Raw genomic sequence first — 13,238 nt, 5'->3', positions numbered from 1 at the left:
GCTACTATTTTGGCAACGGCTGGTAGAACGCAAATTCCTCTCCAGTTTTCGCACTTTGTAAGATCTCCTTTTTTTGGGAGCTTGGCGATAATTCCCTTCTTCCACTCATGGGAGAAGCTTTCAGTAATCCAGGCTCTTTTTATGAGCGGATGAAGCAGTTCGCTTGATGACGTTGGCGCTGCTTTTAAAAGCTCTGCGGGAATTCCATCAAGTCCTACCGCTTTGTTGTTCTTAAGTGTTTTAATTGCGGCAACGATTTCATCTTTACTGGAAGATGCGGTGCGGATTCGGGGATCAGTTTGTTCAGGCGCTTCAGAAGGTATCGGCTACACGTTGTTTGCAAACACTCGGTTTAAAACCGAGGGAAAGTGTTCTTTCCACCTTCTGACTTGCTCATCCACCGAACTTATCACAGTAGCGTCTACTTCCTTCACCAGGTGTTGCTTTGAGCTGTGTGCACCGGTCAGCTCTTTGGTTATTCTGTAAACGATCCTGCTGTCGCACCAGTTTGCAGCATCTTCTGCTTCTTGCACCAATACCTTGATGTAGTTACGCTTGTCGCGGCCCACACTGCGGGGACCTCTCTTTTTCATGCGCTACGAGGACTCCAGCTCGTTTCTTTCTTCCCTTTGTGCAGCAGTTATTCGAGCCCTTCTGAAAGCCAAGTGTTGTTGCTTCGTTCTTTCCGACCGACTATTCTGTCAGCAGCTGAAATTAAAACATTTTTCATAGCTTTCCAATGTTGTTCGTTGTCGTCATGTACTGTGCTCCTAATTGTGCTCATTTCGTGTGACAGGTGGTCCCTAAATTGTTGACGTGTCGTGGGATCCTTTAGTCTGGCGATGTTGAATTTGGGGGCTCATGTTGTTCCGTTGAATCTTTGAACTGTAGCTGTACGCAATCTAAGGGTAGCTATCATTAAGTGGTGGTCACGGGCAAGTCCTATATCGGTGCCTCTTCTGTGTCGTACATCCAAGATACTGCTTCTAAAGTGTCAACTAATCGCGAAGTGGTCAATTTGGTTGGCAGACGCTTGCCTGTCCGTCGACACCCACCTAATTTTATGACTGAGTTTGTGCTTAAACAAAGTGCCACCAATCACAAGGCTATTGGCGTTGCAGAAGTCAATTAAACCTCTCACCATTATCATTGCAATTGCCGACTCCATGAGCACCCATCACATGCCTTAGCCTTAGTGTTGTTGTTGGCGGATCCTAGTTGACTATAAAAACATTCTTGCTCTACATCAGAAGCAAGCTCCGTGGGTGCGTAACACTGTATAGTGGTGACCGGCTCTGATAAGCCTTTTCCCAAGGGGCTCATACGAAATAAAGCTTCTGGTTTCCTTTTTTGTAAGAAGTAAAACAACTCCAGCTGACCAAAGTAGAGCAGTACAGTGTTACGTGTCGGTGACTTGTATTTGCCCGATCCCAACCATCGCACTTCACTTAACCCTAAGATATAAATTTTGCCCCGCATAAATTCTCTCTCTAACTGGAGGAATCTGGGATTGTGCGGACCTTCACTTGGTGCGTCCAGAAGCGTCCTCACATTCCAAAAACCAATCTTTGTCCGGTTACAATAGCCAAAAGTCGTCAACGAGTTATTAATTATCCGAAGCGTAATTTCGGTTTCTGTAGCGGGATAGTGTTCAGTTACGAAGAGTACTAATCTCTGTAACCTGTCCTGAAGAGTCAGGAAACTTCGCCCTTGCAATTTTTGCTAACTTATGTATATTGGGATACACAAATCATTGCCCGAGGGCCACCACGAGGAGGTAAAGCAAGAACTTAGACATGGCAAGAAAGTTGCATTGCTTGGCCTAAACCAAGTTTTAGGTAATCACCAACTTCCCGATCTGTCATGCGGGAGGGGGTTGGGAATGCAATATTTCTTTTAAAACTTGTAGGAACTTCTACAGTATTGAAAATGAAATTAAAGCTTTTTGCCATTTCATTTTTCAAATTTTCCATAGAATTTTTGGAGAACTCATAATTAATACAGTCTTAACCTGAACATTGAAGCGGTTAATCATTTTCATCATTTATTTCTCCAGACAGGTAGTCTTGTACATTTTGTATGCCTTTTAGTACCTTTTCTCGCATAATCTGAGTATTATTTTCTATTTTGCATGAACATTTCTAAGTGATCCAAACGTGTCAGTTCCTTGACTTTAAATTCGGGATCACATTAAAGATACATTTATATATACTTCGTTAATGTCTATTTTCATTTTTTGATGGCTCTATTTTACTCAGTTTGTTTTGACAACGATTAAATGATGTATGATTATTAAGAAATACGTTTTTAGTGTATTTTTCCTTTAAACTCGTGTTGTTGGCTAATAAAAATCATAAGAATAAAATGGTCATCCATTTTCCATAAAACCAGTGTTCTAATGAAACTAAAAGTGAGGATAAGATCGTGTAATACATATTTTTTTTATATTCCATATGGATCACATCTGATAATAAAAAAAAACCACTAAGCATAAACATTAAACAAAATCTCAAACTAAGACAAGAGTATTTATGGAAATGTGTTCAAAGAAATTGTATATAAATTAAAGTTGTTGCAAACCAATAAGTCTTTCAATTCATTAATTATTGTTTTTTTTAAACAACATAAAACTATAATTTAACACAGAACACATTAACAACAAAAAAATATATTTATTTTTGCGAAAAACAATAAATCAATAAAAGTCTACTATAATTAGTTATTATGTGGGAAGGGGAATATTTTTAATTTTATCTACATTAAATAACATTTTTATTCCTATTGTACTTTAAATTAATGACATAATTACGTGGTGTAAAGTTTTTACATAGAATTTGGCACAATTTCAAAAAATTCTTATTTTTCTTTTATAATTTATCATAATATTTTTGTGGAATTACTAAAAACAAACACATTTTTGGAATATTTGTTCTTCTCTTCTTTTGATTTTGGATTTATAGGATTTTCCGGAAAGCATGGAGACAAATAGAGACAGTAGGGGTTACATGAAGTATAATCTAGAAAATTCAGCTATTTTATTGCGGGAAGCTTTTCCCAAATCGCACATTATTGTTATACGTCCGGTGAGGTAAGAAAAATAAACTTATAAACAAATATTATATAAAGTAGTCTTTTCTTTCTGATTTTAACCATTTTCAAAATATGAATGTTTGCTTGTTTTTCAATCATAGGATGGAATTTAAAACATTTAGCTGCTTTGATAATTTTGTACGTGGAAATAACGCTGGGGTACCAGACCATACTCCTATGAATCATGCACTCCAACATTTAGAAAGGTATGTTCCTAAAAAAAAAACATTTAAAGGTCCTTTATTTCGCTTCAATCAGAAAATAAAATTATAGTACAATTTTTTAACGTTTTCTTTTAAGACCAAAAGTCATTTAAATCTATAAGAACCGGAACAGCTTTTCCGATTGCAAAGTACATATTTGAAAAATGTTTTTAATCTTTGACGTTTATTAAATACGTTAAATGCTAACGTAAAGCTTGTATAAACTTATACCTTAACTTAAAACTAATATAATTCCAACTACATTATAGCAACAAATTTAATATAAATATAGTTAAATATAGTTCTAAGTTTATATATAAGGTAGCCTGAGTCAGATAGAAATTCAAGCGACAAAATATAGATGGCGCAAACGAAATAAGGACAGCGAACTTCGGATCTGTACGTGGAATGATTAACTGCTGCAAGGCAGATATTACCGCCATCCAAGAAGTGCGATGGGATGAACCGGGCAAATGCAAACTATAAGACTGCGATGAATACTACGGCGACTGCTACCGAGAACAAAGACAGCGTCTGCTTAGGTGTGGATTTGTTGTTGAAACTAGACTCAGGTAAAAATTCTTCAGTTTCGACAGTGTGAGCGAGCGCATCACGACAATTCGCAAACATAAGCATAATATGCGTGTATGCCCCAACAGAGGAGAAAGATGAAGACACCAAAGACATATTCTTCGAGCTATTGGTCAAGACATATGAGCAGTGCCCTGGCTATGACATTAAAATTGTCTAAGAAATTGTACGCAGTTCACACATTGCGGTCGACGCACGACACTTCTCCAGTATACAAGATATCCAAACATTCAAACATTCCGAGGGGCCAACATTGACTCGGACCACTACCTTGTTGTAGCCAAGGTACGGCTACGGATATCCCGATCCAAACCAAAACAAGGAAGTACTGCGAGAAGTTCCGACGTTAGACGGCTACAATCGGCCACCACATCGAAACCCCTGGTTTGACGACGAATGATGGCAAGCGCAAGTAGCTAAGCAACAGACAAACAAAACGGGGCTGCATAGAAGGATTAGAGCAGCAGGCGATGAATTGGTAGGGAGCATGCACGAACTCATCTGCAAAATATGGCCCGATGAGTGGAATCTTAGCTTAGTTTGCCCAATACATAAGAAAGGCGACCATCTTAGTTGCGCTAACAACAGAGGCATCAATCTCCTTAACATTGCATTTAAGATCCTTTCTGCCCTATTATGTGGACGTCTGAAGCCGTTTGTCTACAATCTAATAGGTCCTTATCAATGTGACTTCAGACCAGGAAAGTCCACTGTAGACTAAATATTCACACTACGGTAGATCTTGGGAAAAACAAAGGAATCGATCCACCATCTTATCGATTTTAAAGCCGCGTATGACAGCATCTGTAAGGAAGAGCTCTACAGAGCAATGTCTAGTTTATCCGTTTGTGCAGAATGACGATGGAGAATGCACGCTACTCTTTCAAGGTCGAAAAAGATCTTACCGATGCATTTGATGTCAAAAAAGGTTTTAGACAAGGCGATGCACCGTCATGCGACTTCTTCAATATCGTTCTGGAAAGAATTGTTCAAAACTCACCCGGCAACACTAGAGGCATAATCTTCCAAAGGTCCATCCAATTACTCGGATACGCAGATGATATTGACATAATTGGAAGATCAAAGCATGATTTCAGTGGAGCATTTTTGAGCATTGTGACGGGAGCGAAGAAGATAGATTTAGTGGTCAATGAGGGCAAGACCTAGTATATGCTTACATCAACAAAGGATATTGAACAACGACGTCTGGGACAAAACGTCACTATTGCCAGCTTTAACTTTGAGGTAGTTGAGGACTTGTCTAGGCACCGCTATAAACTCAGACAACGACACCAGCACTGAAATCAAACGAAGTTTTGCAAATCGCTACTTTTTTGGACTAAGAATGGCAATGGAGTAGTAAAGTCCTCCCTCGAGCATCTTAAATCACCTTCTACAAGACACTCCATAATGGCGCTGAGGCCTGGACCCTGTCAAAGAGAGAAAAATTCTTTTCGAGAGAAAAATTCTTTGCGAGAGAAAAATTCTTTGCGGTGATGTTTAGTTGCATCTTCATAGATGGAAAACAGAGGAGAAGATATAACATCGAACTGTACGGGCTGTACAGCGACACTGACCTAATTAACAGAATTAAAGTCCAACGGCTTAGATGGCTAGGTCATGTAGAGCGAATGGACATCAACGCTCAAGCCCGGAAGGTCTTCGAATATAATTCCGAGGGACGGAGCAGTAGAGGAAGACCTAGAACCACGTGGCGCACTGAGGTGGTTGAAGACCTCAACCAACTTGGCGTGCGAAACTGGAGACAGATAGCTAGGTACCGAGCTGGCTGGAGACGCATGTTGGTTGAGGCTCAGGCCCATCCCGGACTGTAGCGCCAACTTAAGTAAGTTCCTGTCTTTGCAATAATTGTATGGCCGATTTTAATACCTTGTATGGTTTTCTTCTTAAATTACAACAAGACCATAGCACCTTAAGGGTAGCCAACACAAAAAGATCTGGAATGCACATACTATTGACGGTAAATATGTATGTGCAATTCGATCGGTTGAATTTGTGTCTTTTACTATTTCTGCCTTGACAAAAAAAAAAGCTTACGAAGTCTATGTTATTTCAACAAATTTCAATGAGGCATTTGAGAAAATCTCCCAAAGCCTTACACTCTTTAAACTGTCCATTCTTGGCTTTGTACTCTCTTTTATAAAATGGATTTGATTTTACTTTGAAAATCTATGTAAATAAAACAAGAAACGAAAACTGTAATAATCGTTTCTGATCTGTCACCTCATACCAATTCTTAGCCGCCTCTGATGTTTCCAATGGCAGCCACCTAGGTCCTATATTGTTCATTCTTCGAATCAACGGTCTTGACATGGTCATAAAGCATTCTTGAGTTTTACTATATGCAGATGATAAAGACTTTTTGAAGGCCATTTCATAAATACATGACTCTTCCCTTATTCAACATGGTTCTTGATTGTTTTTAAGGTTGGTGTCTTAAAAACTGCTTAAAACTTAATAATTCCAAGTGCAAATCAATCACGTCTTGGGTTCGACCCCTGCCTATGCCATCAAAAGTTATCAACTTTAACTCGTTGGAAGAACGTAGACATTTTCCTCTTTATTCATCGACTTCTTTCTGGTTCCATAGATTACATTTCCCTCTACAACTCAACCTCTTTTAACGCTATCTTTTGTAACACACTAAGTCCTCGACTATTTCATGTTCCTACCCACCGACCCTTATATGGCTGCAACGAACCTATGTCTCATATATTTCGCAGTGCAAATGTTCACTCCCTACATTTTTATCCTCTGTTAACTCCCTTTTTAAATCTGCGTCTTCTGAATCGCCCTTTCCCTCCACAATCTAAGGTTAAGTTTTTAGTTCCTTTAAGTAAGATAAAGTATTAGCTTGTATGAAGCCGAATAAATTGAGATTTTAGCCTAAGTAAAATATAAACCCTCCCAAAATTAATTGCAAAGAATCTGAAGCAGCGAAAATCTCAGTTTTTTAGGAGATTGGTGATAGCTAAAACTTCAGTATAAGATATAAGTCATTGCTATTTATAAATGGAAGGACCACTCCTGGAGATTGTATAAAGCCTATGACGAACCCAATTACGCTGTCAAGCAGGATGATCCATTCAATATTGACGACGAATGCCAAAAATACCGTCTCTCCGACTTAGACGAAGAAAAGATTGCCATATCTAAGCTGAAGTCTAGGGCTAGGCGCGCACTGGCAACTTTTAGTTTCGAAACTGTTTGGTTTCTAAACTGAGCACTAGAGACTTACATGAGAGTCCGCACACATGCAAAAACCATTCTGTCGCACATTCGAGCAACTTTTTAGTTTGTGTTTTGACACAAACTAAACGATCACCTCGAAACAATTCCTTAGTATGTGTCACAAGGAATTATAGGTAACTGCGCGTACATTCAACTAAATCGTTGAATAATTTTCTGTAAGTGCAAGAGAGAAAAAAAATTAGTCAAGGTGAATAAATGTTTCCTGTGTATTGGTTTATTTCGTTGATTACTTTCGGAGTTGCTTATGTGCTCGATGTTTGGCACCTAACGTTTCGAAAAAGTTTCATGTGCGCGCCTGGCCTAATAAAGCCGCTGGAGCAGATGGCTTAAATGCCGAGATTTTCAAAGCCGCTGGAGATAATTTGGTTAGGATTGTAAGATATAGTCGGAAGAAAGTATGTCCGATGAATGAAACCTCAGTATTTTTTGCCCGTTACTGAAAAAAGGAGATCCTCTAAACTGCAACTATAGACGAACTTATATCCTTAAAACCGCTTACAAAATCTTTCCTGCCATAATATGTAAACGTCTAAAGCCCATCTTTAACAACCTTACTTACTTAAGGTGGCGCTACAGTCCTGTGTGAACTAGGGCCTCACCCAACAAACTTCTCCATCTAGCTCGGTCCCTATCTAGATGTCTCCAGTTTCGAGCTCCAAGTTGGGTGAGGTCACCTTCCACTTGTGCGCGCCACGTGATCCGCGGTCTTCCTCTACTGCGCTGTCCTGTGGGTGCGGATTCGAAGACTTTCCGGGCCGGAGCATTGATTTCCATGCGCTCTACGTGACCCAGCCGTCTTAGTCGTTGGACTTTTACCCTTCTGCCAATTCTATGTCGCTGTACAGCTCGTCGTTCCATCTTCTCCTCCACACCCCTTCGATGCAAAAGGGACCGTAGATCACACGAAGAACTTTTCTCTCGAAGCGACCCAAGGTGCTTTCATCCGCTTTTGTCCATGCTTCTGCACCGTATAGCAGGACGGGGATGATAAGGTTCTTATACATGTAGCAACACTTTGGTATTAGCTTGTATGAAGCCGAATAAATTGAGATTTTAGCCTAAGTAAAATATAAACCCTCCCAAAATTAATTGCAAAGAATCTGAAGCAGCGAAAATCTCAGTTTTTTAGGAGATTGGTGATAACTAAAACTTCAGTATAAGATCGAACTGATGAAACAGGGTTAAATATTAAAACCTTTGACGTGTTATTGAAACAAATCGAGAAAAGATATTTTGACAGCTTGCAGAGCTGTCGATACAAAGTGAATCTTAAATCGTGTATAAAAGCTTACCGCTTCACCATGGTGTCAATAATTATTTCAATAACTGATATTCGTTTCACACAATCTCTACTGGTCAAGAGTGGACTGTTGTATACGGTTATGTTAAAGCACAATAATCTAAGGACATTTAAACTTTTTTTATATTAGTTTACTAAAAATATACATTATGTTTACTTTTACTACAATTTTTAAAAAACTCTGCTCTTTCTATTGTGAATTTGTAAAGAATATTTTTAATTTTGTTTTGTTCAATAAATCACACTTTTAGTACTACTACTACAGTTTTTGGTATTCTTTTGATTTCTAGACTCCTGCAAAATCTCTCTCAACGTTTAATTTCAATACCAGAAAGTGAAATATTGGCACAAGTGACAGCGGCAGCAGCAGCAGCTGCCGCAGCAGTCTCAGCAACATCACCAACAGCAGCCACTACAACAATAACAACATCATCCACAGACAACACATCGCTTTGCAACAATGACAGCAGCCAAGAAATGGACATTGATATCTTGCAGGTACAAGAAAATGTAACTGTTGACAGTGACGGTGCCATGGTGTTCCCATGTGGCGGCGGCGCCGGCGGCAATGACGTCATAAATGCTCCTCCTTGCACAAACGACGAAACATCACAAAATACCAATTCCCCATCATCAATATTACATTCGACTGATGCTCAAGAAGAACAACCGCCGCAACAGCAGCCGCAAGCGCAACCGCCACCGACATCTGCTGCTTCGGCGGCGGCGGGTTTTAATAATACAACTGGCGTAGGAGGAGTAGTAGCCAATGAATGTCATTTGCAAAATAGTCTTCTTCAAGCATCCATTGCCCATGCCCATCATCAACAACAGCAGCAAAGAAACCCTCTGTGGTGGCGTGAAAATCTCAATCTAGATAAATCAAAACTGATACTAATTGGCTTTAGTAAAGGATGTGTTGTGCTCAATCAAGTGAGTCGAAGTCGAGTGTAAAAATCAGAATGCCCTTAATTTCATCTTTTATGCACTTTAATTGTTTTGTTTGCTTATTTCTTCTTACAGTTTATCTATGAATTCCATTATTTGAAGACGCTTACTCCTGACGATAGTACTATGATTCGTCTTTTGTCACGCATCAAAGATATGTACTGGCTAGATGGAGGGCATGGAGGTCAGAAGAACACATGGATTACATCGAGGAGTTTACTAGAAACTTTAACTAGAATGGGTAAGTTCTATGGTTATATCGAACTTATTGTCGTACAAAAATTATAATGGAGGATATTTATTTTTTTTTTGGTAGGAATGAATATTCATGTTCATCTCACGCCATACCAAGTTCAAGATGACCGAAGACCCTGGATTCGAAAAGAAGAAAAAATATTCACAGACATGCTGCGTCGCTTGGGTGCACCCATCACACGCCGCCTTCACTACGAGAGCCAAACGGCTAACTTAATGACACACTTCGAAGTCCTGCAAGCATTTTGTCAGCACATTCATGATTTTAGCCAACAACAGCAACATGACCAACAACAACAGCAACAGCAGCAACCCCACATCCATCACCAACAGCAAATCAATGTCAACAAAAGTGGAGGAGAAAACTCCTTGGACGAAAAGTGACAACGACGACGAATGAGTCTTAAAAAATCTCCTAAATCATCATCTTTCTACACAACAGCGGGGGCTGCTGCTGCGGCTGCAGCAGCGGCGGCAGCTTCTTCCTCTTCTTCGTTGTCATCTTCTGCATCACCTTCATCATCATCTTCGTCTTCATCGTCGTCGTCATCGTCTTCATCTGTACATAGTCATCAATATAGGTCTAAACGTAAGATACATAAATTATATTATACTCTATGCGGTTAGTATGTCATGTTGTTTATTTTTTGAATTAATTAATATGTCTCCTTTTTTATATAAATTTTTTTAAGATTCTAAGAAAATTGAAGTATTAGTATTAAATGTGTTTGTACTTTTAATTGTATATCTGTACATTTAGTGCTTTGAAAACTTAACGCACTAAATTTTCGTGTATCCCAAACACTTAAGATAATTCTAATACCATAATTATTAACCGGTACTAGCAGTGCAATAAAATTATCGGTGTTTATACTCTTCGTATTAGCAAATTAAAACAAAACTTAAACAACAAAATAGCCGTGAGTTTAGTCTTCAAAAAACAAAGAAAAAACTATAAAATTCACTCCCAACAAAAATTTGATTCCTTTATCAATAGCATTTAAATGACTGTTGCATGTTTAAAAAATAGAAACATTTTATTCACAGAAAGTTGTAATAAAACTTATAGTGATTCGATTTAATTTAGTTATAATTTTGTTGTCATAATATTCACATTAATTTAAAAAAAATATTAAAAATAATTTTAATCTGAACTTTTCATGGTTTTTATTTTATTCTAGAATAAAAGTTTATTTTATTCTTTGATATTTTTAAAAATCATTAAAACAAATAAGGTTTTTGTGTACACACGCGTATGCATGGCTCAAAATTTTACTCTAGTTCTAGTAATTTTATCGAAAAGCAAATTTAAACGTTCTTTGCTCAAAGTGAATTCGTGTTGTGATTCTTTTTTAGCTCAGATTAATCAGAGTCCTCATCTTTCTTTTTCAAATCAGAGTAAATTGGGGAGTTGGGTTTCTTAATTATTTTGGAGGCGATCGTTTTTGAAAAGTCCATTATCTTCCACTTTTCTTTCGAAGTTTAAAACTAAGGTATACAAATGAGGGCCACAATCTTCTAGAAATTTAGTTTCCATTTCAAATAAATTGTCCGGGATTATTTCGACATTGTTTTCACGTTACAAAAAAATTGAAGATAGAAACAAATCTGTGGGAAATTGTATTTACTATAGCTTTTCAGAAATTTACTTGCAAAGCTCAAATTTAAGCTCAAAATTTCCTTGCAAAGCACAAATTCTATTTGGCTCAAATAGAGTTTAAAAAAACGCTTTGACATCTTGGAGTAATTTTGTTTCTCTTCAAACACAGTTGTTGTATTTTAGTCAAAATAAAAATCAACCAATTTTTGAGAAGAAATCTTATATAACTTCATTTTTAAAACCAACAAAATTCGCCACAACGTGACAAGGATACCTTTTAAGTTCGTATCAGTGTTTGTAGCTGTTCTCCAATCGCCGAAAAGGCACTTTTGCATTGTCATTGTCCGTTAATATTTGTAATTCTGTTAAAGTTCGTGTCTTCTTTGGTTCCTTTGTTAAATTCGTAATCACTCCTAAAGTCATGTATTATTTCACAAAAACCTTATCATTTCAAAAGAGTTTTTAAATTATTTTTTTGACATTTTTCATATTTATCATAATTAGTTTTGAATCTTGGACTTATTTTTAACTACTGTGAATATTTTAAACTTTGATATTTTATCCCTCCAACCAGTTGTAAACATTTCAAGGTAAAACAGTTTTATTTTATTAATAACAATAAAAACTTTATACAATTTTTTATAAATTCCATTTTCAAAAAACAAGTATTTTCGGCCGTATTAAAAAAAAGTCACTCATCCGGTTAACTTTTCATTTTAAGCAATTAGTAATTATGTAATTTCTTATAAATAATAGTTAGTTAGATTTTAAGAATTATTCTAGACTTAAAAATAAATAAAAAAAAGAAAATAAAAATTAGAAAAACAAAAATCTAATTTAATTTTAAAATCAGACGAAAATATTTACATATTTAAAGAACAAAAAATTAATAAAAATAAAAATAAAATAAAATTAAAAGTAATGAAAATATTTAAAGAAAAAATAACCAATTTATGAACAAGAAATAAAACGTGTTTGTTGATGTACCTTTCGAATTGCAGTTCAAAATTGCTTTCTTATTTCCTTGTAACAAATTTACTGATTCATTTAAATTGGAATAAAAATACAAAAACAAAAAAACATAAGTGTATTCAATTTTTGTAAAAAAAAAAACAAGAAAATAAACAATACTAACCGTTCTCTTGTTTACAGAAATGTATCTAAAAAAACAAAAATTAAAGTAAAGTATGCACACAAAATCTATCAGCTTAGAATTAGTTTGAATATTGAATTAAAATCTAATATATTATATAAATTTATATATATATATTATATATATATATAAAAAAGGCGTTTACATCAAAACTATTTGCAATTGTATTAAACATTAATAAATATTGCATATAAATATAGCATGTGTGTCTTGATTTTTGAAACGTTTAGTAAAATGTTGAGGTCTCAATAGAACGGGTTTAAAATATTAAGTCGAGGACACACCGTTAAGTGTTGCGATCAACGCTAGGAAAAATGAAAGTAGAAACTTCATATTAAAACAGCAGTCATTGCTATTTATAAATGGAAGGACCACTCCTGGAGACTGTATAAAGCCTATGACGAACCCAATTACGCTGTCAAGCAGGATGATCCATTCAATATTGACATCGAATGCCAAAAATACCGTCTCTCCGACTTAGACGAAGAAAAGATTGCCATATCTAAGCTGAAGTCTAGGACTAGGCGAGCACTGGCAACTTTTAGTTTCGAAACTGTTTGGTTTCACCTCGAACCAATTCCTTAGTATGTGTCACAAGGAATTATAGGTAACTGCGCGTACATTCAACTAAATCGTTGAATAATTTTCTGTAAGTGCAAGAGAGAAAAAAATTAGTCAAGGTGAATAAATGTTTCCTGTTTATTGGTTTATTTCGTTGATTACTTTTGGAGTTGCTTATGTACTCGATGTTTGGCAACTAACGTCTCGAAAAAGTTTCATGTGCGCGCCTGGCCTAATAAAGCCGCTGGAGCAGATGGCTTAAAT

At 36.6% G+C, this 13,238-nt stretch overlaps 1 protein-coding gene across 3 annotated transcripts in view; it reads left to right on the top strand.

The window, feature by feature from the left end:
* LOC129938386 (mitochondrial protein C2orf69 homolog) overlaps nucleotides 1–12,612 on the top strand; it is a 32,112-nt gene extending 19,500 nt beyond the window's left edge. For all 3 annotated transcript variants that reach the window (XM_056045914.1, XM_056045913.1, XM_056045915.1), the window contains exons 3-7: nucleotides 2,961–3,088; nucleotides 3,192–3,296; nucleotides 8,748–9,390; nucleotides 9,481–9,646; nucleotides 9,722–12,612. In XM_056045914.1, the coding sequence (XP_055901889.1) occupies nucleotides 2,961–3,088; nucleotides 3,192–3,296; nucleotides 8,748–9,390; nucleotides 9,481–9,646; nucleotides 9,722–10,044 (1,365 nt within the window). In that variant the 3' untranslated portion in view covers nucleotides 10,045–12,612. The remainder of the gene's footprint in view (nucleotides 1–2,960; nucleotides 3,089–3,191; nucleotides 3,297–8,747; nucleotides 9,391–9,480; nucleotides 9,647–9,721) is intronic.
* Nucleotides 12,613–13,238: the final 626 nt, after the last annotated feature.

The sequence above is a fragment of the Eupeodes corollae genome, chromosome 1 (genome assembly GCF_945859685.1).
Source record: "Eupeodes corollae chromosome 1, idEupCoro1.1, whole genome shotgun sequence".
In the NCBI taxonomy this organism is placed as follows: Eukaryota; Metazoa; Arthropoda; class Insecta; order Diptera; family Syrphidae; genus Eupeodes; species Eupeodes corollae.
Note: the sequence above shows the minus strand (reverse complement) of the source record. Positions and strands in the feature narration are given on the sequence as shown.